General features: G+C 36.6%; 2 protein-coding genes across 6 annotated transcripts; one reads left to right on the top strand and one right to left on the bottom strand.

The window, feature by feature from the left end:
- The first annotated feature begins 1,934 nt into the window (after window positions 1-1,934).
- LOC105039496 (protein FLUORESCENT IN BLUE LIGHT, chloroplastic) lies at window positions 1,935-9,551 on the top strand. Of its 2 annotated transcripts, XM_010915664.4 has the most exons (5): window positions 1,935-2,083; window positions 4,532-4,746; window positions 6,275-6,434; window positions 7,678-7,998; window positions 9,210-9,551. In XM_010915664.4, the coding sequence occupies exons 1-5, from the start codon at window positions 1,996-1,998 to the stop codon at window positions 9,410-9,412; spliced, it is 987 nt and encodes a 328-aa protein (XP_010913966.1). In that variant the 5' UTR covers window positions 1,935-1,995; the 3' UTR covers window positions 9,413-9,551. The 2 variants fall into 2 exon arrangements, with proteins under 2 accessions (XP_010913966.1, XP_019703504.1); XM_019847945.3 differs by lacking the exon at window positions 1,935-2,083 and having other exon boundaries at window positions 4,614-4,754.
- Window positions 9,552-10,861: 1,310 nt separating this feature from the next.
- LOC105039495 (DNA topoisomerase 1 beta) lies at window positions 10,862-22,356 on the bottom strand. Of its 4 annotated transcripts, XM_019848497.3 has the most exons (17): window positions 22,132-22,356; window positions 21,409-21,505; window positions 17,926-19,297; window positions 17,507-17,701; window positions 16,651-16,731; window positions 15,647-15,706; window positions 15,349-15,443; window positions 15,055-15,211; window positions 14,730-14,855; window positions 13,022-13,102; window positions 12,840-12,930; window positions 12,620-12,756; window positions 12,045-12,113; window positions 11,876-11,965; window positions 11,677-11,780; window positions 11,430-11,598; window positions 10,862-11,149 (listed from the first exon to the last, which is right to left on the bottom strand). In XM_019848497.3, exons 3-17 carry the CDS (start codon window positions 19,255-19,257, stop codon window positions 11,081-11,083), a joined length of 2,856 nt encoding a protein of 951 aa, XP_019704056.1. In that variant the 5' UTR covers window positions 19,258-19,297; window positions 21,409-21,505; window positions 22,132-22,356; the 3' UTR covers window positions 10,862-11,080. The 4 variants fall into 4 exon arrangements, with proteins under 4 accessions (XP_019704056.1, XP_010913963.1, XP_029118660.1 ...); XM_010915661.3 differs by lacking the exon at window positions 21,409-21,505; XM_029262827.2 differs by lacking the exon at window positions 21,409-21,505 and having other exon boundaries at window positions 22,146-22,356.
- Window positions 22,357-24,086: the final 1,730 nt, after the last annotated feature.

Here is a 24,086-nt window from a genome sequence, read left to right as displayed (position 1 = left end):
TGTAACCCCCTGGCACTTCTTTTATTACTCTCCACGTCCTTGACAGAACAGACTGCTTGAAAAGAAACCATGACATCGCCAATACCCGTCATTAACATTCCTTGATTTGGGCAAATTTATAGCTGATAACAATTATAATATCCATAATTATTTTTGGTAGAAAGTTGTGTTTTGCAAATGTACATTGCATGTATATGATATGTAAAATTAATGCACGCTAAGATCCCATAAACTTAAGCAAAAATCAATTATTTTAAGCTTTTAAATTTCGGCAAATAATTAAAGATGAACTTTCGTACCCCGTTTCACGTTTTCGGGAGAATATTGATAGTGCAATGAATAAAACTATTGAAAAATAAATAAAACTAAAGTAAATAACTTATAATGATAAAATTATGTAGAAATCATATAAGAGAATTTGTTTTTTTAATAAAAAAATAAAAATTCAGATGTATAACCTAAATTGTAAGAGAGTAAATATGGTCATATATCTTTTCCCAAGAAATGTAAGCATGAGATAAGAAAAAAGTGTATGTAAAAGTTGTTTTAACTCATCAAATTTAGATCCAGTAAAAACTTGAGGGACTAACTCACTAAGTAAATGAATTAAATCAAGCTCACTTATCAATTAAAAACTTGAATGATTGAAGTTAGAATTGTAACCTAGTCTAACTTGCATTTTTATGTAGACCAATGCGACAAGCTAACTCATATATGAAGGTAGGAATGACAATATGATGACTATTTCAATTACCTATTGTTGCGGTCAATCGTCTCGTCGTCCGATCGTCGGGAAGCGTGCACCTGCAAAAACGAGAAGTCCACTCTGACCGGAGGCGGCTCCGGCGGGGACCCTCCGACGGTCAAGTCAGAGAGGTGATTGGGCAACAGTGAAATGTAGACAGAGAGCTCGATCGAGAGAGAGAGAGGGAGAGAGGAGCGAGCCTGGTGGTCTCGAGGTCGAGAGGAGGAGAGAGAGATGGAGCGGATCCTTTGCACTGTTGCCTTCCCCGATTTATATAGTGGAGCACGGTATGGCACTGTCATTAATGACGCAGACAAGTGAGGAACTGTCAACTCACTGTAGACTGTCAGAGTCGCCGTGAAAATGTCACGTCACCGTGTGGCCGTCAAATCATCAGGGTTGACAATGCCCTCGGCGGGACAATGCCCCTAGATAGCCGTGCCGCATGTCGCTGTCAGAGCTGACAAGATCTGGCGGCTGTACGGCGATTGGAGGAGCCGACCGACCCAAAGTCGGTGGCCAGCTGAGTGGTGTCTGGCCCCTCCGTTGGTCGGCGAGTCTTTCGTGAGTCGGCCATCGGACCTCTGGGTTTAGTCGGTTGGAAAAGGTGCGCCCGACATATCCTCAATCGGTCGTGAGCCGATAATTAGCCGGTGATGGCATCCGTCAGTCGGTCGCTCCGACCGCCAATCGGTCGGTCCGACCGTCAATCGGTCGGTCCGACCGTCGGTCGGTCGGGCCGCCAGTCGGTCGGTCGGTCGGTGGGTATCTCCCAACACCTATCATTTATCTTAATCCACCAATCATCATCGATAATCTTTTAGCATGGACCATGTTCAGTTAATTAAAAATCAACATTATCTCAGCTAATACCGCCATACGTAGACATGTTCAGATTTTCTAATAAAGAGGGAAAATTTTCACGGAAAATTACACCCTTTCGATTTTGTCTGTGTTTCACGTAAATCAATTGCATTGTAAAAATTTTAAATGTAAAAGTGCATTTTGTTGCATATAATCCTTGTGTTCATCTTTCTTTCTAAAGCGTACATGCCAGGAGGCGAGGATAGAGTGGAAAAGGTCAAAAGATAATTTCCATGTTAAGATTTTTTTATTTTAAGATAATCTAAATGGGTTACGGGCGTAATATCTAAGCTCTTTGGAGGCATTTATTAAGGTACCTGCCCCCGGGTGACCACACCTATGTAGGCGCCGCGGTGTTCAGCCAGAACTCTTATCCTCTGGAGGCCATGGCGGGGCTTCTCCGTTGCTTCCCTTCGCCGCCGCGTATAAAGCCTGCCGTGGTTCTCCGGCTGTTCGGTGGAGTCCTTACCTCCGGTTAGTAAACTAGGGTTAGGTTTTCTTGTATGCAATTCCCTTGAATTCGATTCAAGTCACAAGTAATGTCCCTGTGCCATTGTTTCTTTTTTTTTTTTAAAGAACTGTCTAAAGGTCTGAGTTTTTGTGACAATCTTGAGGCGGAAAAAATGTAGTGTTTTTTTTGGCTGATTTTAAGCTTAAAATACCGATAATTTGCTTGGATTTTTATTTCAGTGGTTGTTTCTCTTGAAATTTGCTTGGAAAGGTGAAACTAAATGCTGGTTTTTTCTGGGTCCGATGCCCTTTTTTTTTTAGTTATTTTGAAAAATTTCACTCTCTTTACACATCTTGTCATCAAATAAATAAATTGTTTACATAAATTTTGGATTTTTATTGTACTCAAGATATGCTTTATGCAAGAAATTTGACGCTGCTGGGAATATTGATTGCTGCACGAATGGTGTAGTGTTTGGGGGATTCTTTTCATACGGATGGTATATAATTGAGCTGCTGGAGTGGAGAACAAAACTCCTACAGTGTCATAGACTACTCTCACCTTGATCGCGGCCGATGGAAATATTTAGCTAAGTGGCATTTTCATAAGATTTCAACATGAAAGGGAATTACGAAACTTGATTTTCCATGATGTGAACCTGCGGCTTTAGTATTTTATTCATGCTTACTCATTCTTTGTTTTTTCTCATGACCATGTGAAGCACTGACAAGGAAAGATGTTCTCTACAGATTTTGATTGAAATATTTAAGTAGAGTTCAATGTAATCATAATGGATAAGGCTACAAGACTTGGGCTGGAAGTACAAGAAGAAATGAAGAATGAAGAAGAGAAAGAGAGGATACCTTGAGCTAACAACTCATTACTCACTTTTCCATCTGGGGAACAAGCTTGCCCTTGCATATGGTTGATGATTTACCTGAACCCCACATAACATTAGTTGAATCCTTAACAAACCTAAAAAAACCTTACATGCCTTAAATGAGTAGATTTTTTTTTTCCAGTCATGCCTCTAGAAAGGCAATCTCAAAGTATCAAAATATCAAAGATCTGATCCTCCAAAAGTTGTTTCCATCATGTGGAACTTAATCTCAAGATCTAACCCTAGTGCAAGAATATATATATATATATATATTACACCATAAGAAAATAACTGCCTTTGAGATTGAATGGGAGGATAAGGATTATATTGATCCATTGATCATGTTCATGTGATGCCCCTGCCATCATAATGATAAAGCTGATGTAGCATCTTCCACAGATCTACCGCTCATGATGATCATGTATTGAAGCCACCTAGATCGACTTTCATAAAACTGCATTGGAGCGGGAAGAAATTTCTTCCTACAAAAAGGCTCTTTCATGAGTGTGTGGAAGAATAGTTGATGCAATGGTGATGGACATCTCAATCAACATCACAATCAGCTCTTTTTCATATTGGTTTGCCATCCTTCTGACCGTGTCTCTGGGACATAATGGCTTGGAGGAGAAAACCGTCAATGTTGTAGCTTTTCTTGGATTTCACCCAACATGAAGATGGTGGAGATGGAAGGGTTGGATCCCTAGTTGAAAATCATATTCCCGTCAAACTAACAGTGCATTCTTGTGAGAGTCGATCATTTCCCATTATCAAAGCTATTGTTCTTCAACTCACAAGAAGCACCTGACTCTTAAATTCTCTCATAAAAAATGTATTCTAGAAGCTCAAACACTCTCACCATTATCTTATTAGATCTTCTAATATGATTGTTGTAGCCTTTGTATCTGATGGATTGTTAAGCTGTCATGCTGCACTAAGTTAAATTCTATGGAATAGAGCTACAAGCTTATTGCCTGAGATTATAGGAAGAAGTAGAGAGTGAGGAAGAAGGATGGGAAGGAGAAGGTGAACTTGGAAACCACCAAGGGTAACAGAAAAGCATAGTTAACTAAGTTGATATAGCTAATACTTTTTGTCATGGATGTGAATTTTCCTACATATATAGGCCTAGTTACTTGAATCCTAATAACATCAGTTGATCTCAACTTTGAAAGATTGCATTGATGAAAAATTTTGATTCATTATAAAATGTTCCCTTGAAATTAGTCAAATGGTCTTCTAACTCTCTCTCTATTTCTATCTCTCTGAGGAAATAGGACATTTTTTGAAATCAGTGTAGTTTTCTACATGCAAAAGGCAAGACAACATTGTCTAAGTGTCATTCTTATCTCTTCATGCCCCACCCTTTGACATGGGAGATTCTAGCAAGGAGTCTTATCTTTCAAGATTAAAGAAAGGATACACTTATCCATATGATTTGAGGCATGTTGAATAGACCCATGTAGACCCATATACCTTGCTATTTTACTGTTTTACATGCTGTTCTTGATTTAACTAATCTTAATATATGGTTCATGTATAGTCAAATTGAGATTCTTTTTCATGTTGCTGATACCAAAAAATTTTTTACCAGAAAAAATGGTGCTTATCGCATTTAGAAAGGAAAAGCTGGCGGCATTTTCAATTTGCATTCAGGCACATGAGGAATACCAAATCCCATCAAGCTGCATGTTCACACACTCTACTGGGGATGTTTTTCCAGTGGCTAAATCAGAGGAAGTTTATGATGGTGATGGGAAAATGCATGATCTTTGCCATGCCATAATGAAATACATATTCAAGCATCAGGTATGATGGTGAGTCACACATGTTCAACTATCATTCTTGCTATTTATATGCTTTATACTTCTCATCCAGACAGACACTTCAAAGCTTGAAGGGGGAACAAAAATTGTTAGCAGGTCTTAACATATCAAAATTCTACCAATATTAAATTTTCGAAACAAAACTCAAGAGTTCCAATAGGAAGCTTACTTTCGGTAAAGTGGTTTGTCATAATACAGCCTTTTGTATTTACCTAAATCACCTAGACAAACATATAATTGCATGTGCATCAGTTCCCAACACTTGACTGTGTTTCTGCCAGATCTGTAAATGTTTTTCTCCAAAAATGTTTACCATGCTTCCAACTTGTAAGATGTTCCAGATCATAGGGGCCTGTTTGGATGTCAGGTCAAATTATCCGGTAACATGATCTGCCCTTTGTGAAAAAAGTTTAGAAAAGAAGTGAGCAGATTAAGAAGTATTTAGGTTTGACAGAAGCCACCGAATCAACTATCCTAAAGTTTACAGAAATCGTTTTTCTAATTTTATCCAGATATAGTTGATCAGAAGTCTCATTGGCCACCTGCAGACTGACAGATCTTTTAGTTTTTCCTCTGTAAAATCACCTTTGGTTGACAACTAGTCATGGTGGGGGATAACATCATGTGGATAATGTGGTTGGTGACCAACAGGCCCTAAAAGTTGCTTGTGGGCCAAAGAAAAGCTTTGGTTGCTTCTAATAATATTTTGGAGCATTTGAATGAGCTGAAGTTTCTTTCCAATTGGCTAATGTGGATAATTCTTGGGTCAAAAAAAATGCAAAGCAAACATCCATGAAAGATCTATGAAAACTAATATGTGCCAGTAAAGATTCAAATCCTTCTCTGATAGTCATCCATGAGCCTTAGATGATGTAAAAGGAGCCTGTTCACCTTCAAAGAGGGAGGTGACATCCAGAATTGGAACTCATGAATTTCTTAAATTTTATTGGGAGGCACATTTTGGCTACTTGTTTACAGCGTTGTAGGTAAAAGATGTAAATAGTCCTTTATGGTATGCATTTGTAAGAATTGATAGGATGTATTGTAAGTGGAGGCAAACTGACTGTATGTTCACTTGCATTGCCCCAATTGTTCCATTACATTAGATAAGAAATCTTACCTCACAGAACCAAAGACTTCGTAGGTCCTTTAGACACGTCTTAATTCTGACCACCTTACCTCAAGAGACCTGGTCATTTCAATAGCAAATCACAAGTCCAATGACTGTTCAATGTTCAACAAGGGACATACTGTTATATGTGGATCAATGTTTCAATGGCCTTTATGAATCATGCAGGAATATTGTGACTTGTAAAATCTATGTCAGCCATGTGTTGTTTCTGTTGTATATGCGTTGTTTTAATACAGCAAGCAGCACCCTGTGACTATATGTTTCTCTTCATTCACTTATACATGCTTCTTATTTTGGTAACACTTGAACATCTTTTTTTTTTTTAATGGCTTCTTCATGAGGTGATATCATTTTGTCATTTTCTTCATTGTTTCTACAGAAAGTGGCGTCAGTCAACTTCCTGAAAGCATTTGCTCTGACAAATTCATTGATGTTCATTCTGCCTTCTAAAGTTTTGGCAGAAACATGCGAGGCGGATAATTCATTTTTCAACATGCCTCTGCTGTTTGCAATAGCCATGATAGGGGCTACTGTTGGGGGTAAGATGATCTCATAAATCTTTTAGTAAAAACAAGAATTTGCACTGCATCACATTTTGAATCTTCAATAGGTTCTTTGACTTTCAGTTTGTCTAATACACTAGATTGATTAATTTCTTCTTAGATTATCGTACAAAATCAATGGAGGATTTCAAAGCACTCTCACATCCAAAGGCATAGGTATCGTGCCTCGAAGATATGCCCAGCATTTGGTTAAGATTGCTTCTCCAGTGTCTTTAGACAGTTTGGTTAATGGTTCTTTAGAGCCTTTTTCCTTACCATCCTACACTACAAACCTTAAATTTTCCTTGGGAACTCCAGTGGAAGTTGCAATTGTAGATTTTATCTTCCCTCTTTAAGATTAAAATCAGGGAGCAATTTATGTGCTTCAAAGACTTGAAGATTAAACATTCTTATGGTTTCATGAATAAGTCTCATTTCATTCATCTGGGGTTGGCTTTATATTCCCCATCACTTTTACATTCTAAGAGGGGATACAGCTTCTGCTAATGTGAGCTTTTGCAGGTTCTTTCTGTAACATCTGTCTGGCATTTTTCAAGTCTTCCATTCTAAATCCTATTTTAGGGCTTCTTTTCTGCTTTATCCTTTACACTGTCCAAGCCTCAAGTACGTGGCATCTCTCTCTCTCTCTCTCTGTGACAAATGATATAATCTCATCGAAAAGTGCCAGTATGCACAGTTGGTTTGCTTGTTTCTTGCTTTGAAAAAACAATATACTTTCTGCTTCAACCATGTGATCCTAATTATCAATTAATTTACTTGTTGTTATACTTTGTCTATATGTTACCAGAATAATAACCATCTAGCCTTTTCCCAACTAATTAGGGTCTGCTTTATTTATCCTCATCCACCAAGTATTCCTATTTGGGATTACCTCTGACACTATTCCAAGTTTTTCCATATCCTTCCTTACTACAACTTACTTCCCTGTTACTTAGGTCTTCCTCTTCTTTTCTTACCACCTTCAATACAAGCCAAAGTACCTCTCTTTATTCAAGCCTCATTAAATCTTCATTGTACGTGTCCATACCATATCAAACGAACACATGAGTGTGAATTTGAAGAAGCATTTATTTCATCTATGTGGACACCCATGCTTCAGGGTTGTCGATCAAATATTCCTATTTACTTTTCTCTTTTACTAATCAATGATAAGCAAAATCAACATAATACCGACAAATAGTGATGTTTTTGCTGTGCTATCTGAATGTTTATTTTCTAGGACTTCTTGCGCGGCAAAGAAGAGGTGAACTCAAGCGATTGAATGATCAGCTTCGCCAGATTAATGCAGCACTAAGAAGACAAGCAAAGATAGAATCCTATGCTCCTAACTTGAGCTATGCACCAGTTGGTAGTAGGATGGCAGAATCAGAAGTCATTGTTGATCCTAGGAAGGAGCAGTTAATCACAAATCTGAGAACTGGGAAAAACCATCTGAGAAATCAAGATCCAGAAAAGGCGTTTGCAGAGTTTAAGGCTGCTCTTGAACTTGCACAAGGTTTGGGAGATTATGTTGAGGAGAAGAAGGCAGCTCGAGGGTTAGGTTGGTTTCCTTTGATATATGAGTGACTTATTTTTTAAAAAATTTTAATAATTCAAAATTAGAAAACAACTCTTATTTAAAACTTTCTCAGTTATTTCAGAAGTACCATGTTCTTTTTTATTTTTTGAAATTAAATATAGTTTCCTCATCCTTCAAAATATCATTGACCTTTGAGAAAACTAGTTATTTATTACATAAATGCTTGTTTGTACTATGGACATCCACTTTTGTCTTTAGAACTTACCTTGGTTGATGCCAACCCCAGAGAAAATAAGGATTGTTTCTGATGGTTTACTTGTGGCAAGTGTTGGTTAGACAACCATTAGACAAATTATGAATCTTGGGATCCAGCTGGTGAAGGTCTCCTTTAGACTGGCAGCCATTTCTTCGAGTTAGAATAATGACTGGTTTTAACATAACATATAAGTCTCACAAACTGTATGCCCCAAAACTTGTTGATTGTACCCTATTGTTAGCCAACTGCCCATCTCTTAGTCATTCATGAAACATCTCTTAGTCACTGATCACATAACATTAATGACACCCTTGGCGGACAGTCAGAGAAGCATAAGGCTGGGTTGTTGCTAATAAACATTCATATCTGATGTGCCCAAGTAAACTGGAACTACTATGCTTGAACCACATAAAACAATACTCATATAGCGTTGTGCAATCTGTTTAGTAGGGTTTATCCGGGAAGTAACTGTTTTCATAACAGGAGAAGGTTATGAAGCTTGAAGAGACGGCATAGTAATAGTCTAGAATGCAGATTCCAGAATGCATTAAATTGTGAAAACATTTAAACATGGATATGTGAGGAGCAAGGTGTTGCTTAACATGTGCGATCGCTATTGGAGGTGATCACATCATTGCAAGATTGTTGAGGAACAAATTTAGACCAGAGTCCCATTTCAGTGTCAAGTTGCTGGAAAGTTGTTATTGTCTGTAAATAAATTTGCAGGGTGCACTTTCTTAACAAGCAGGGTGGGCAAGCCACCTCCAAAATGGTACTCCTTGCAGTTTGGTCCACTGCAGTGCAGTGACATGCAGTGCAATGATAGCCACTTGATAAGTTTATTGGCTTCACCCAGTCAGGAGTTTAGTCGCCATACTAAACGATCTATGACTACTGCCACCTAACTGTAAGCATGTTCCACTGGAGATGGTCTGATACGTTACTTTGATCTCATGACCAATTTTTATTCTTTCAGGGGCATCTCTACAGAGACAGGGGAAGTACAGGGAAGCCATAAAGTACCATTCCTTGGTTTTGGACATATCCAAGAGAGTAGGAGAGGATTCTGGCATCACGGAAGCTTACGGAGCAATAGCAGATTGCTACACGGAGCTTGGAGAACTTGAGCGAGCAGGAAAGTTCTATGACGAGTACATTGCAAGATTAGAAAATGACTAACAATGCTTAATCTATCTTCTTTTTCTTCTTTTTATTTAATTGTAAAACCATTAGTTGAGATCCACTTAAGATTTGAGATGGTTGCCTGTATATGCGGAAATTTTCTTGTATTCAATGCTGAATACTTCACTATCTTCAATTTTTGTGCATTGAGCCAACATTATGTACTGGTCATGATGACAGTAGTTACGTGTCTCACTCAAAATTTTTCGAGGAGTATATCATTTATGCACCTGATAGCAGCAGCAAACGCTTTCCTCAGTCCTGCCACAATTGCATAATCTTCATGTGGCTGGTGTTAGTTTTATTCTTGTCAGATTTCTTCCGCAGGAATCCTTCACAAATAGCCTTCTTCACAAGGGGCTTTGTTCCATTTCTATTTCAACTTTTGAAGGTAACGATGACACTAGATCAGATATGGACACAAGAGCTGCATTTTGTACACCATACTTTACTATGATTTCAATTTACAACATTATGGGATAAGGCTGCATCGACGATACTTCGGGTAGGCATCCCTCTTCCCTAGAGCAGCTTTGGTCACTAGAAAGCAGAAGTCAGTCGAAAAGTTTTTGATGAGCGTAGCAACAAAATTTCTTCGGTTTTTTCAAAAATTTCACAATACTGGCAATACATCTGAGGCTTTACATAGTTAATTGAAACACAGGAGTATAAAACAAATGTCCATCATCTTACACTAAGATATCCTTCATTATGAAATAAACTTTTTTAGCATCCGAAAAGTTATTATATAATGAACAAGCTAGTTTAACATATTTACCATATCAACATGATGTTATGGATGGTAATATGTGAATTTGCATAGACAATTGAACAATTGGTTCTGTATTTGACACATGCGAGCATGCGACTAAAGAAGATATCCTGTAAATTTTGTTCAAAAATTCCTAGCAAGAAATCTGGAAAGAAAAACCCCCAAGGTTTACCTTTACTGCAAAACACATGAAAAACAGTAGTTTATATCATCATGATTTGCCCCCCATGAGTTTTCCTTCATACTCTGATGATAAACGCCTGTTTTACAGCTGCTATTCTTGGGTCTGTAAAGGCCGTTAGCATAAAACCAATATAACCCACAAGCCACAGGCCTATTGATGCGAGTACAGTGATACAGGCCACTGAATTATGTCAAAACGATATAGCCCAATGACTAGGAATTAAAGCCCATTGACTTAGATCAGTAAGGTCCGGTCAGCGGCTTCCATGAAGATAACCCTCTGCCAATCACCACCAACAGATGCATGGTTACAATTTACAGTACATGGACCACATCCACCATAACATTTCAAATTGTTAGATGAGAACTGTGCCAAATTACTTATCTCATTGCATTAGCTTTGCGCTAAATAGCCTCAAGGTCACAACAGAAAATCAATGTCAAAGAATGACAAATCCTTAAAGCAATGTGTTTAAGAAACAAATATCCAATGACAAGAAAATTTCTCGACTAATTTGAATCATAGTACATTTGACAGAAGTTCCTACAAGTAATAATGCCGGAGGCTTCTCAATGCCATGAGCGTAGAAAAACATAATCTTACAACATTATATTTTTCCCCATCTAAATAAAATTAATTTAAGACAGCTGCCAGGATGCATTCCTCCCTCTTAGTGCAAGAAAAATGAAGCACGCCAATAACTGATTTGTTAGAATCTGAAGCTGGGGTCGACGTCCATTGCCCAAGTAAATTTCGCAAGTAGTGACTTGTTAAATATCTAACAGGAAAAACAGAGAACTAGCAAAAACCATCAGAAAATGTTTAATGGGATTTGTTGCTGCAAAAAGGATTAGAAGAAACGGGGAAAGGATAAACGATATACTTATTTTGGACATATAATAAGGAGGAAAATCTTATTAACTTTAAAAAAAGGTGAACAAAATAATCACAAGAAATTGAACAAAATTAAAAGTAGCACGCATTGAAACAGTGAAGAACGAGCTTCGCAATGACATTAAAGAGATCAGTTATAAGTCAGTCTAGGAGGAGAGTCTGACCTTCTCAATCGGAACTTCATGGCGCTTACACCATGCAACCGTAATCCTAGGATCAAGGTAGTTGATCTTTGATGTACCCAAAGCTACTGTCTTCAAATCTTCTTTTATCTTTTTGTCCAATTCCATTTTCTCTATCTTTGAATCAATCTGAGCAATCTTCTTCTCTAGCCTGCAAGTTGATTTACGTAAGATGGCATGGTAATCTTTTGAAATTTCAAAAGCTTAAGATTCATCGTGAGATCATTACGCTTCGGAGGACAAGTTCCTCTTGGTCTTCCCTTCTCTATCTTTTAGTGGGGGCTTCCCTTTTCTTGCCCTACTCAAATCCACCTTCAGCTCCTCCCTTTGGGTCTGCAAGCATCAAATCATGAAGCACAAAGAATATTTTAGAAAAAAAATACAGAAGATAAAAAAGAAAGAGGATTGTGCATAAAACAGCATATTACCTTTAAGTCCATTATCTTTTCATTCAATCTTGACATCTGGGCATCATGAGACTTGGAGACACTGCGTTGATGATTACATATGATTGCTACCTGTTTTGCAGAGGTATATATCCATCACAGACAATTCATGTTAAAAATCATCACTGGATGGACAAAGTACGATCATCACCTCTTTGTTTGCATGCTGATAAACAGCAATTTTTTCTGGAAGAGTACCCTCCTTGGTTTCCTTGTTCAACTGTCACCAAATGCCAAGATCAAATCAGACAAACAAAATTATTTGTCATTGTGATAAATGGGTAATGATAATGAATTTGGGAGGGAAAAAATCATACGTATAAATGAAAAACATAATTTGACCTAAAATGCATACAACCCTCACCATGTAAACACTAGGATATAGCTTAACCTTCAATCTGATAAAATTTAACCTTATCCATACTTCGATTTTTTTAAATAAAGATGAAAGCTTGTATATCAATAAATAAAGATGAAAGCTTCGTAATACAGATATATAAAGATTGAGATTTGGTTACTTGCAATGTTCTATTCAGGAAAAACTAACTTCTGCAAAGCATACTTTCTTGATTCACCTATATGCTCAAAATAGTTTCCTTTGAAAGCATTCTGAAGACAGCAGAGTTTATACAAGTGATGGCTCCTAAGGCTCATCGAGCAAAAAGTTAAAAAGCATAAAACAAAATATTCATATATGGGTAGAAAATCAGTGATGCTAATACTCACAATGTCATCCAAAGTAATGGAAGCATTGTATGTACGAAAAACTTTCGCAGTAAGACCAGGCATGAGTTCCTTCAGATGAGCATTAAGCTTACTTGTATCCAGCAAGTCAAAGAGATCATCTCCATCACTTTTTCTTGCTAATGAATTACAAGCAAAAATTAGCAACTGAACATATGGGATACAAATAAAAGGACAAAAATTAAACATATAATGCAGTCACCAGTCCGGAATTCTCCAATTGCTTTATAGACAGGTAGCTCAACCTCAACAGTATTGAAATATCTGATAGAATCTTTACCAAGGAAGTCGAACTGGATTAGAGGGGGGGAAAAAAGCAATGTCAAATATCCAAGCAGAGAATGAATGAGCCAGAGCTAAAAACATGTTGAAAAAACCATCTACCTGCAATTTATTTGGAGGGATCAAAACAACATTCTCCACTTTCAAAGTGCAGCAACCAACAGTATCAGCCTCATCATCATCCTGCATAAGTAGTAGTCAGTGACAGTTACACAGGAAACTAGTTAGCAAATGACACAACTGCACTAGATTGCTTCTGCTGGATGATAAACGTGACACCAAGCACACCAGCAATTGTCAGGACACAGGTAGGAGTTATGAATATCAAGGAAAATCTATGAAAACATAACTGAAAAGCTGTCTTAGGAACTCCAGAAAAACTGTGAAGCACACAATTGACTTTCTAAATAACCTAAAAAGATAAGTAGGTACCGTATATGGATGCTGGTGGTCCATAGGAAACAACAGGCTACCATATAACTGACAAGTTGACTCGGGAAATCCAGAAGAACTGTGAAACGCACAATTTATTTTCTAAAATACAAACATAAAAAGATGAATAGGTACTCTATATGGATGGTGATGGTCCATGGGAAACAGATTTCAGCAGTCTAGCAGCAGTGGCCAGGACTGCCAGATTATGTGTACATATAAGCAAAGCAGGAAGGACTAGCACAACATCTAGTGCATGACAATAGAACCAAAAACAGAAAGGGTAGGAAAAATAACTGAAAGCTTGAACAGTTAAGAGTTCTGTGCAATTGCAGTGTTGTAATCAATGATAAATAGGCTAAATCTCTAAACATTTTCATACGTTTCACAAAACAACTTGTTAGACTGAAGCTTTAGCAGACATAATGGCCAGAAGACATCACAAACAATACCCAGTAACCTGAAACTTCGTATATTATATATAGATGCAAGAATGGGTGTCCTAAAAGAACTAAGCTTATTTAAAATTCTACAGTCCAATTCTTGTGAATATGAAATAGGGTTTTCTTTCAAACAACTAAAATACACTATAAATATTTAACTTTATTGTGTAAATATTATTATTGAATTGTGATTTATTAGAGTTCACTGGATAAAATTGTGATGCAATCACCTAGGCACAAACATCTCAGACCACACATACATATACTGAGCATGATATTTCATAGAAAATTTAAACTGTAAAATGGTGACAGGACATAGATAAATCATAAACATGTATTTGAGTAAGGAAGGCAACCAAGCAAGCAAATTTTATTACAGTTAAAAGTTCAACTAAAGGTGTCATATCACATGGGAAAGAAATGCTCATCCATATACAGATACAAAATTTTGTTAACAAATGAAAACATAGACATCTACAAGGGGAAGTACATATCGCTAATGTTTCACATATGGGACAATTGTTGTCAGCTGGATATTAACATGGAGAAAAATATGATATGAGTGGTATGATATTAACATTGTTGTTAACTGGAGGAGATGAGGGCTTTCGAGCCCCCCCTCTCTCTCTCCCCTTTTCTTGGCCTCTCTCTTGGCCCCCTCCTTCCTCCCCCCCCCCCCACCCCCCTCCACCAACTTTAACTGTGTCGGTATGGACTGGAACAGAATGGCACAATACCATACTGTACAATCGGGTAACCAGCATGGGTCTCAGTACTGGCACAGCCAACCTTGGGTGGAAGTGACCAGAAAATCATATGGAAAAGTTGAGCAAATAAGAGTATAAATAGCTTTTCCCAAGTATTGCAACTGCTAGAAAAGAAAACCAAATATCTGATGGAGCAGAGATGAACAAAATCAGATCATATGTCGTCACCTTTTCATTGCCTGCCCTAAGCGCTAACTTATCAATAAGGTAAGTGGCCACTGCTATTTGCCGCTTTGTAGCATCTTTACTAGTAAAATCCCTTGTATAATTTGCACGAATATTATGAATGTAATCCTGCACAAAAAGTTACACATGATGAGCAACACAAGTACCAAAGAACATCAATGCAGGAAGATTACTGAAAAACACTAAAACAAAAATAAATACATGGCCCGCAAAACCCTCCCACCCAACCACCACAAATCACCAAAACCTGGCTGTAATGCATGTTGATTCAAAAGCACTGACAAGAGCATACAATTTAATAGCATACCTTTAACAGTCTGGCTTTCTCATATTTTTCTTTGTCACTTTGTCCCTTCAATGTGCTGCTTGCTGCCAAAAATACATATTTAAACTCTTTCGGATTTATTGGATCATTCCAAAATGCTAGCCATGTAACAGTATTCTCATGTTTTACTTCTTTCCACCTGCAAAAGTACTTCAAACGGTTAAACATCGCCAAGGCCACTATTTGCTAATTCATAGCTATTTCACACAAGCTTTAACTAGAAGCTATTTCCAGTCTCATGCCATCTGATTATCCATTTTTTTAGTTGTATGTCACCTTTCACCAGGTATTGGACATTCCGGAATCGGTGCACCTTTACCGATATTAATTGTAATATCACTTGGCCGAATGCGTTTTTTCAGCTTTCCCATCTGGCATCATGATTAATGCACATCATTTATTAAAGATAGGTGCAAGAAATTAAAATGATGATGACTTAACCTGTTCTTAATAGTAAAAATAAGAAGAAAACAGAAAACAAAGTAATTGCCAGTTCTAGTTAGACAACACTTGTTTGAGCTCAACATGTTCGAACTCCTAACTACTCTTTCAATGAATTATGTCAGAATAGAACCTTCGGATGCTCTCCACGGCCTCGGAACAATCCTGGCGGTTCAACTCTGAAATTCCCCACCTGAATAGAAGTCATGGTCAAGTTCACAGCATAAGACTAGGAACTGAAGAAAGAAAATTGATGCCACAGAACTTCAACATTTGTATCAACCACAAATGGCACATAATATTAGATCAGGCCATCACTAAAAATGCATAATCAAGCATCACTACTTTGAAATAACATAGGCCCTATCTTACAAATGAAATAAACAAATAACATAAATATCATAACTTCTGAATCATTTAGAGCCAAAATCAAGAAATACAAAGGAAACCTAAATGCCACCAGATTTGTGGATATAGCAAGAAGAACCAGAGTCACTGACCTCCCGCCCTCTCTAGGAGGAAAGTTACTTCAGATGTTGATCCAGAGGACATATGTCATCTTGCATCTTGTATGAGTTAAAGCATTAAAAAATGACAAATAGAAGCCAATAATATCAGCAGAAAAAGTAGATTCTTGTATATGTTTGCTTTATACACCAAAGATCAGGAAAAACCATGATTATATGCCCTGCCAGCACATGTGCAAGCATATTTTGGTCTAAATGCCTGGCTCTTGTAACTTGAAATGATAAGGTGTCTAAGTTTGTTAAGTAGCGAAGGGATATACAAGAAAAATGGGAACCTGCCATGAAAAAATTATGTCGAGAAGCCAAAAGTTACCGGATATCTTCAAAACAAATGCATAATTTAACATTATCAGATTGTTCAACACAATGGTATGCAATCAACAGTTAGCATACTAACAAACAACCTACCTTTCCACTCCCCTGTCCGCCCCCCAACCCCGCCCAAAAAAAAATAATAAAAGAAAGAAAAGGTCAAAAGCTTGATACTTATGAAAATGGTTTTGGGTCAAATTGAAGAATAGATTATTTAGGAGTAACTTAAGCTATCGATGTACAAACACCAAAACAATAATGATAAGAATTTGTTTGTTAGACCCAAGTCAGAAGTTACCTTCTCTTTTACACCATCAACAATAGCCCACATGTATTTCTCCTCTTGCTTCAATTTTTCTTCCTTTAAGGCCTTCTTCTCCTATACAAGAAACAAAGCTTCAGTCAGGTACAGACACTGAGTAATTACATTTTGGATATTTATTGCTTTGGAATGCAGGATTTGAGCAAAATTTCTCAGATTTTGAGAGTTTATCAGTCATGTTCGATTACATCTAGGATTTATGGATAAACAACTCAATACACTACATGAAGTATCAAGTGATAAGTCATTTCTATGAGAGTATTACTGCTAAATAAAGCAAACAAATGTTCCTCATAGCCCTGATCAATCATGTCTGAAATTCATAAATGATGGTAAATTGCATCAATGAAGAAGGTAAGAAAACAGGCACTATTATTACTGTGATATCAAAAAATTTCTTGATCAGATTAGTTAAATTTAGAAGGGATCATGCTTCAGCAAAAGCAATATGAACGGATCTCTGTTGCACTGAGTTGCCCAGATGAAATCACAGATAGGATCTATATATTCAATAGACTGGATTCACTTTTCATGGAAGACTTGTGGACATTACCCCTCTTGCAGTTAGTTGACATGACTGAATTGCAACCCCCATATCTTTAACAAAAAATAAGATTGCGTTGCTACGCTTATAAACTTGAATACAAAAGCATGCGGATTACTCATGCAGTATATGCAAAGAAAATCTTTTGCATGTGTATAAGTGTAACTAATTTTTACATGCATTAGATTATTTTAAGTCTAATTTGGCAAAATATCCATTATCGAAGTGCATCAGCATATCAAATTTTTAAGCTGCTCAGACTTCATGGTAGATGGTAGCAGGACCTACCTCAGCACTCATCTGTTTTTTCTTCTCCTTCTCCCTGAGATGCCATTCATAGATTGGAGTAAAATCACAGAGATCAAATTTTTTAATGACATGACTTTTACCCAGTATTTGTTTCCAGTCATTCCAAAAGTTCTCAATGAATTTTGGCTTGGTTGCATAATCTGTGTCCTTCATTACTGCAAACATCGTTGCAACCTGCAATCTGAGAGTTTCAGAACAAAACAAAATAATAATTCTAATCTTAACTGAACATAGCTCATCAAATTTTGACAGGTAGTTGCTAAAGGATTGCTATTCTTCCAAATGTAACAAGAACAGTGAATCCAGAGCAACTGCAACATGCAACAAGGAATGAAAGAAAATATAAGATTAAGGATGTATGATGAAGCAAGGCAATATAAACATAGATAAAATCCCACCTCCTCTTGTTCAGGAGTCAAATCAACTGGCTGCCCATTGTAGAGCATTTTGACTCCATGAGGCTGGTAAGCTGGAGGGAAAATAACACCGTTGTGCTCCAAGGTAGTCCATTTCTGACCCCCACCAGATCCAGGTGGCACCTTCAGGGACTTTGAGAATTTCGAATCCTTCATTGCTTTCTTCATTTTCTTGCCATCCTTCTTGAATGATGAAGAAGTGATCTTCTTCATCACTTTATTGGTGGATGATTTGTTGTCTGAGGATCCTGATTTTTTTATTCTTTGTGCAATTGGTATATGGTCATAATCATCTGTATTTGTTTCTTTCTTTACAACTTCTTGCTTAATTTTTATAGGGCGAGAGGAATCTGAGACCTTTGCCTTTTTAATTGAAGAATATATAAATTTATTGGTATCACCAAGAGGACGCTTGTTTGCACCTTTTGGACTCAATTCATTACTTGTTTCCTTCTTGATGGAACCATTAGGCTTAAATTTAGAAGCCAAAGGCTTCCCAACAGAGTCAGAAAGTTTTGTAGATGCACCTCCAGTGGATTTGGTTTGAAACCTAGAGAGCAATGGCTTATCATCTTCCGAATCATCAGAATCTTCCTTAGCAATTTCTTTGAGCTTTTGTGATGATAGTGAGGTAGGCCTGGGGGACTCGAGCGCTCGCTTGGCCTGCGAGAAGCTGTTTTTCTCAGCTACCACTGATGAAGAAAATTTGGAGCTTAATGTCTTATCATCATCAGAATCATCAGAATCCTCAATTTTACCACATGGCTTATCCAGATTCATCTTCCCCTTACAGCTGGTTGCCAATTTATGTTCTGAAGAATGATTAGCCACTTTCTCCATATGCACAGAATTGTTCTTCTGAACCGCCATAGAAACTGCATTAAGTCTGTGACTTAATGGTTTGTCATCATCTGAATCATCTGAGTTTTCAGCATCAGCACCGAAATTATCTAAATGTGTTGTTTCATTATTATTACTTGTCAGTTTCTGTTCTGCAAAATGTTTTGACTGATCAGGAAATGATGTCCTAGAATTAGAGCCCGCAATTATAGACTTAGATTTCTCGCTTGGTGCCTTCACAGTACAAGTCATCTTATTCTTTTGAAAATTGGAATTCCCATAATTAGGAGTACCTTCATCAGATGCAAGCTTTCCCAAAGAGTTAATGCGCTTTTGAGATGCTGGTTTCTTAGAACCAGAATTTAACTGACTTTGCCTGGAAGCAGAGTTTGGCCTTTTAAAAATTGTAGGCCCATCATCATCATCATCACCATCATCATAAGGAACTTGTTTGATGGAACCAGGAACAGCCATTATCCCTCTTTATCTTCTGGAAATGTGTCTTAGGTTCCACCTGCAAATTTCAATAAATTAGCCAAAGGACTGAACATAAAAATATTAGATATTAACATTATGTAACATAAAAAAGAATAAACAGTAACAGCCCAAAACTGCCCTGACAGATACAAGTTAGTACTAAATATTTGAATTTTGTATCCTGGCATGGAATCAAGACCATGATTGTTTCAAGGGCACAAATTTGGGATTTAATAGACAAGTCAACATACTATTCCTTATTCCAACTGCATGTGCCCAATTACTTCAGACACAGTTTTAGTAAACCAAAATTCTAGATACTCCATATTTAATTCAAGATTACTAATTTTTTTGAAAAGTAATGTGCTGTCAAAAGAAAAGGAAATAATCAGGACAATGATTGTTTCAAGAAGTAGAAGCATTTATAATTTTAACTGATAAGTATCCCCTAGTCAGACTGCGTGTGGCCAACTATTTAAGACCCAAATTCAATTAACCTCAATTTTAAATACTTGGGATTTAGTTCAATGATTATTATCACTTTGAAAAGGTAATGAACTGTCAAAAATAAAACCAAAAAAGAAGAAGAAGAAGAAGCTGCTTATTCTTGAGTTAAATTAATATTCAGTAAAATGGAGGGTTCAACCAACAAGTCATGTCTTATTTCTTAATATCAAATCATGCATCCAACAACCTAAGATATGGGTTAGAAATATAAACAAAAAGAGGGCAGCCTAGTGCATGAGGCCCCCACCACTGCAATTACAATGGAACAACCTTACCATTGTGCCAAGTCTCACCCTCAGGTTTAGAAACACAAAAATAGATCTTATATGCTTAGTAATTAAATTGATCACTTATGCTTTTTTGAAGAAAGAAAATAAGAGTGATATGTGGATGATGATCCCCACTTCTCAAAAATAATGCTTTTTAATGAGTCAAATATCAGACATTGGAATTCCAGCAGTAAACTTCTTAGTTGACGTAATACTAGTTTAACTCACCTTACTCATATGCAATTTTGAGTTCTCAAGGTGAATCATAGAGACAAAACTACATAATCCACGGGCAAAACCAAAATCCACAAGAAATAGTTGAGTCCACTTCAAGTCAATGTCATTAGTTTTTTATTTATCATGTTAAAAAGTTTGATTGAAGGATGAGACTCCAAGCAGATGCAAAGCCACCAGAGCAAATACTCAATGAAACATTATTAATTGTAAAACTAGTTACTTGGAAAGGCAGCCTAACCAAGGCTCCCAAAGTCAACCTAGAACACTAATGATAACATGATGTAAATCACTTCTTACATGCTACATACTCAAACTAGGATCATACATAACATCCATGTTGGAACAAGTTTTAAAGATCAGCATCATCTTCAAATCAAATATTTACATGCACTAAAAGAGCATCCATCTAGCTATGGCTTCCAAATCATATATCTTTAAAACTTCCTGAACATTTTAAAGGACAAGTATTCCGGACTAGTATACGATTATTTGTGTTTTGCAGGAACCTCCTTAGCAATAACCCCTTAGTTTAGGTCTTTATGATGTATATAGGCCCAGAGTATAAAGAAAAAGGTTAATTCAAAGAATAGCACCAAAGCCTACTGCCAACATAATAATAGCCATCCCCTTCCCACGATCACAGTGAACTATCCACAGGCAATAGAAAGCAATAAGTGATGCTTGAACGACCACTTGTCTTTATACAACTTGAGAAAGTCCACGGGCTATTCCATCATATGCACAGTCAAGATGAAGTCATTTTTATGAAATAACCTTGAACAGAACCACAGAACTTAAGGTAGATAAACTACATGGAAAGTGTTCTGCAACAGGATCACTTTATAATAAAGCATAATCACTCAACAATTTGTTCATCAAGCACATAACAAGAAGTTTTCTTTTTAATCAATTTCTTCCTCTGACATTCTCTAGTCCACTGTAAAGCTTTCTTCAGTGATGACCACTTCATCCAAGTTCAAGTGCAATACATAATTAGGTTATCGGAAGTCTAAACATATCCTCTTATCTCCCAATATCTGATTGCAACAGCATTACCACTAATGTTAAGGGATTATGCAACTTTCTCACAAAAAAGGGACAAAATGGATTGGGGCATGCTTAATGAAAAACATGCCTAACTGGGTGCCCAATCATCAATCAGCACGACCAACTGCATGCAGAAGAAAACATGTTTCCACCACCTCGATCTACTGGATGCTAGTCCTGCTTTGCTATCAAAAAGGGGGAGCAAAAAGAAAAGAAAAAAAATCTGTCAAGTCTCAAAAAGATAGCATAAGACGTGAAAGAACTATAATAGAAACTAGCCTAAAGATCTTACAGAAAGCACAGTCATCAATCATGAAGACAATAAACACACAGAGCTCTTTCAAGTTATCTCATCTTATAGCTACATATAATCCCAATAATCTTAACTACCTGTCGGTCTCAATCAGCACTCCCACCATAAAATCCCAATCGCTGATTTTCCAAAATTCCATGATACCCTAAAAACAACCCCAAACAAGGAGATGGTCGACGCAGCTGTCATGCATTGGTTTACCAAACAAATAAACAATTTAAAATCCATTATCGCAACCCCACTCACTCAGTCCATACCCAAAGATCAGTCCAGTATCAATAGATTTCATCATCCCACGTAGATACGGATGGAACAAACACAGGAAACCATCTACGTCAAAAACTATAGAAATCTTCATCCCGAGGCAATAAAATAACAATACACATCAGAACAACAGCAACAAATTATGAAAACCCTCACAGAGATCCAATCTTAACAAAGAACAATCACATAAAGGCCGAGAAAGATCCCAAAGACTAGATTTTTGGAAGACAAAACCTGATTTCTCTTACTCCGCGAACCCCCGAACAGCTCAGATTGATGGAAGTAGAAGGAGGATGGCGAACCAATAGACTGGTTGTTATGAAGATTCAAGCTTCGGGATGAGAATCAGGTTCTCGGAGGCCGAATTAGGGTTTCCGGACCTAGGTTTGCTTCTCTCCTCTCCTGCTGCTGGCTGCCTTCTCTCCCCCTCTTTTCCTCTCCAAACCCAATTTAATTTGCATAAAACCCCTTTTATTATGCTGAATTATATAACTCGGCTTTTTCTTGTTGGACTAAAATACCCTTCTAATATTTTCTTTTTCTTTTTCAAAATATCTAATAAATAATGATATCCATAAAAAATATACAATGGCACCCCACACCTTTCCACTCTGTTCCCCAATTTGATATGGTGTAAAATAAATGACTAAACAATTTATGCTCATTACATTGATCATTGGCTATCGTATATAATAGACAATAGAGTTATGAATAAGGATGCGGGAAATAGTAATTTTTTTATAGCATTATTTGATGAATATAATTAAATTTAATGAATAAAGTTATTTATTATTTATAGCATCAAAAATATTAAAAGATTTTACTCCATTTTTTATTCTATTATTAATGAATGTGATATACGATGAATGACCAAGACTTATGTATCACTAAATCATCCATCTATATTATACTATCTTTTAACTAACAACTATCACGCATCCAATAAAAATTAAGTTGCTAATAATGCAGCAATAGGTAGTATGATGATCGCATATAGTTCATATATATAGTTAGATATACTCATCTTCACTATATATCAATTACATTAACAATAGATTATTTAATATTTATATTTAAGAAAAATATTTCTTATATTTTTATTGATCCAAACGTGCTAGAATTATGAGCCGTTCATAGGAATGGCAACGAATGGGATATGGATCTGATCAGTCAATATCCATATCCGTTCTATAATTAAAAATCCAATATTCATATCTATCTCAAATCGGATATGATCGGATCAAATAGATATATGGATCGAATCGAGTCAGATATGTAAGAGGAATCAAATCAGATCAGGTAAAAAACTTATTATATAATTATTATAAAATAATTATAATTTGAAAAAAATTGAAATTAAAGTTATATTGGATTGAATTTGATGTGAAATATATCATTATTCATACTCGATCAGAATCCACATTGAGTATATTTTTTAGAACTCATATGCATCTTTATTTCTAATTATGTCAGGTAAAATGTCTCTTTTGGGTTAGTTCAGAGTGGATACTTAGAGGGTCGACGAAAATTGCCATTGCTAATTCTTTAAAGAATCAAAAATTATTTCAAATATAATTTTTAAGATAACTCATGAATAAAAAATATTTATATTATTTTTTTATGATCCTAGTGTTATTATTATCAATTTTTATTATGTTATTTATATTTGTTATTACTTAAATTAACCATTATATAAAAGATATCAATACTTTTTCCAATGATTAATCAAGTAGTTTCTTTCCAAACTTTTGATTTATAATTCTTATAATTTCCAATATTTGTTCATTGCCCCACAAATCCCATCTCAGTTGTGTTTGAGAAAAGAGGCATACCAGAGGATAGGGATGGTAATTTGAACGAGGGTAGGATGTTTTGGCTGACGTAAAATTTTCTAAATGACAAAAATAACCTCGATTTGCAAGGTTTTGATCGGAAACGTCCCTATTATTCTTCGTCTTTACGGCGACGTCCTTGTCCATTTGTTAGGGAAAACTCGGGGGTTGGTATGCGGTAACCGCCCGTAAATTTACCCCCTTTCTTTGGTCCGCGCATCTAAGGGACCAGTGGAAGGGCATCTACGGTGGATAAATAAATTTAATTTTTTTCCTAGACTTGGATAGATGCGGTCTATTTATAGCCATCCATATTGGATATTAAGATTGACTGTATTATGACGTGGATGGGTCATG

This window comes from Elaeis guineensis, chromosome 1 (assembly GCF_000442705.2).
Source record: "Elaeis guineensis isolate ETL-2024a chromosome 1, EG11, whole genome shotgun sequence".
NCBI classification, from domain to species: domain Eukaryota; kingdom Viridiplantae; phylum Streptophyta; class Magnoliopsida; order Arecales; family Arecaceae; genus Elaeis; species Elaeis guineensis.
Note: the sequence above shows the minus strand (reverse complement) of the source record. Positions and strands in the feature narration are given on the sequence as shown.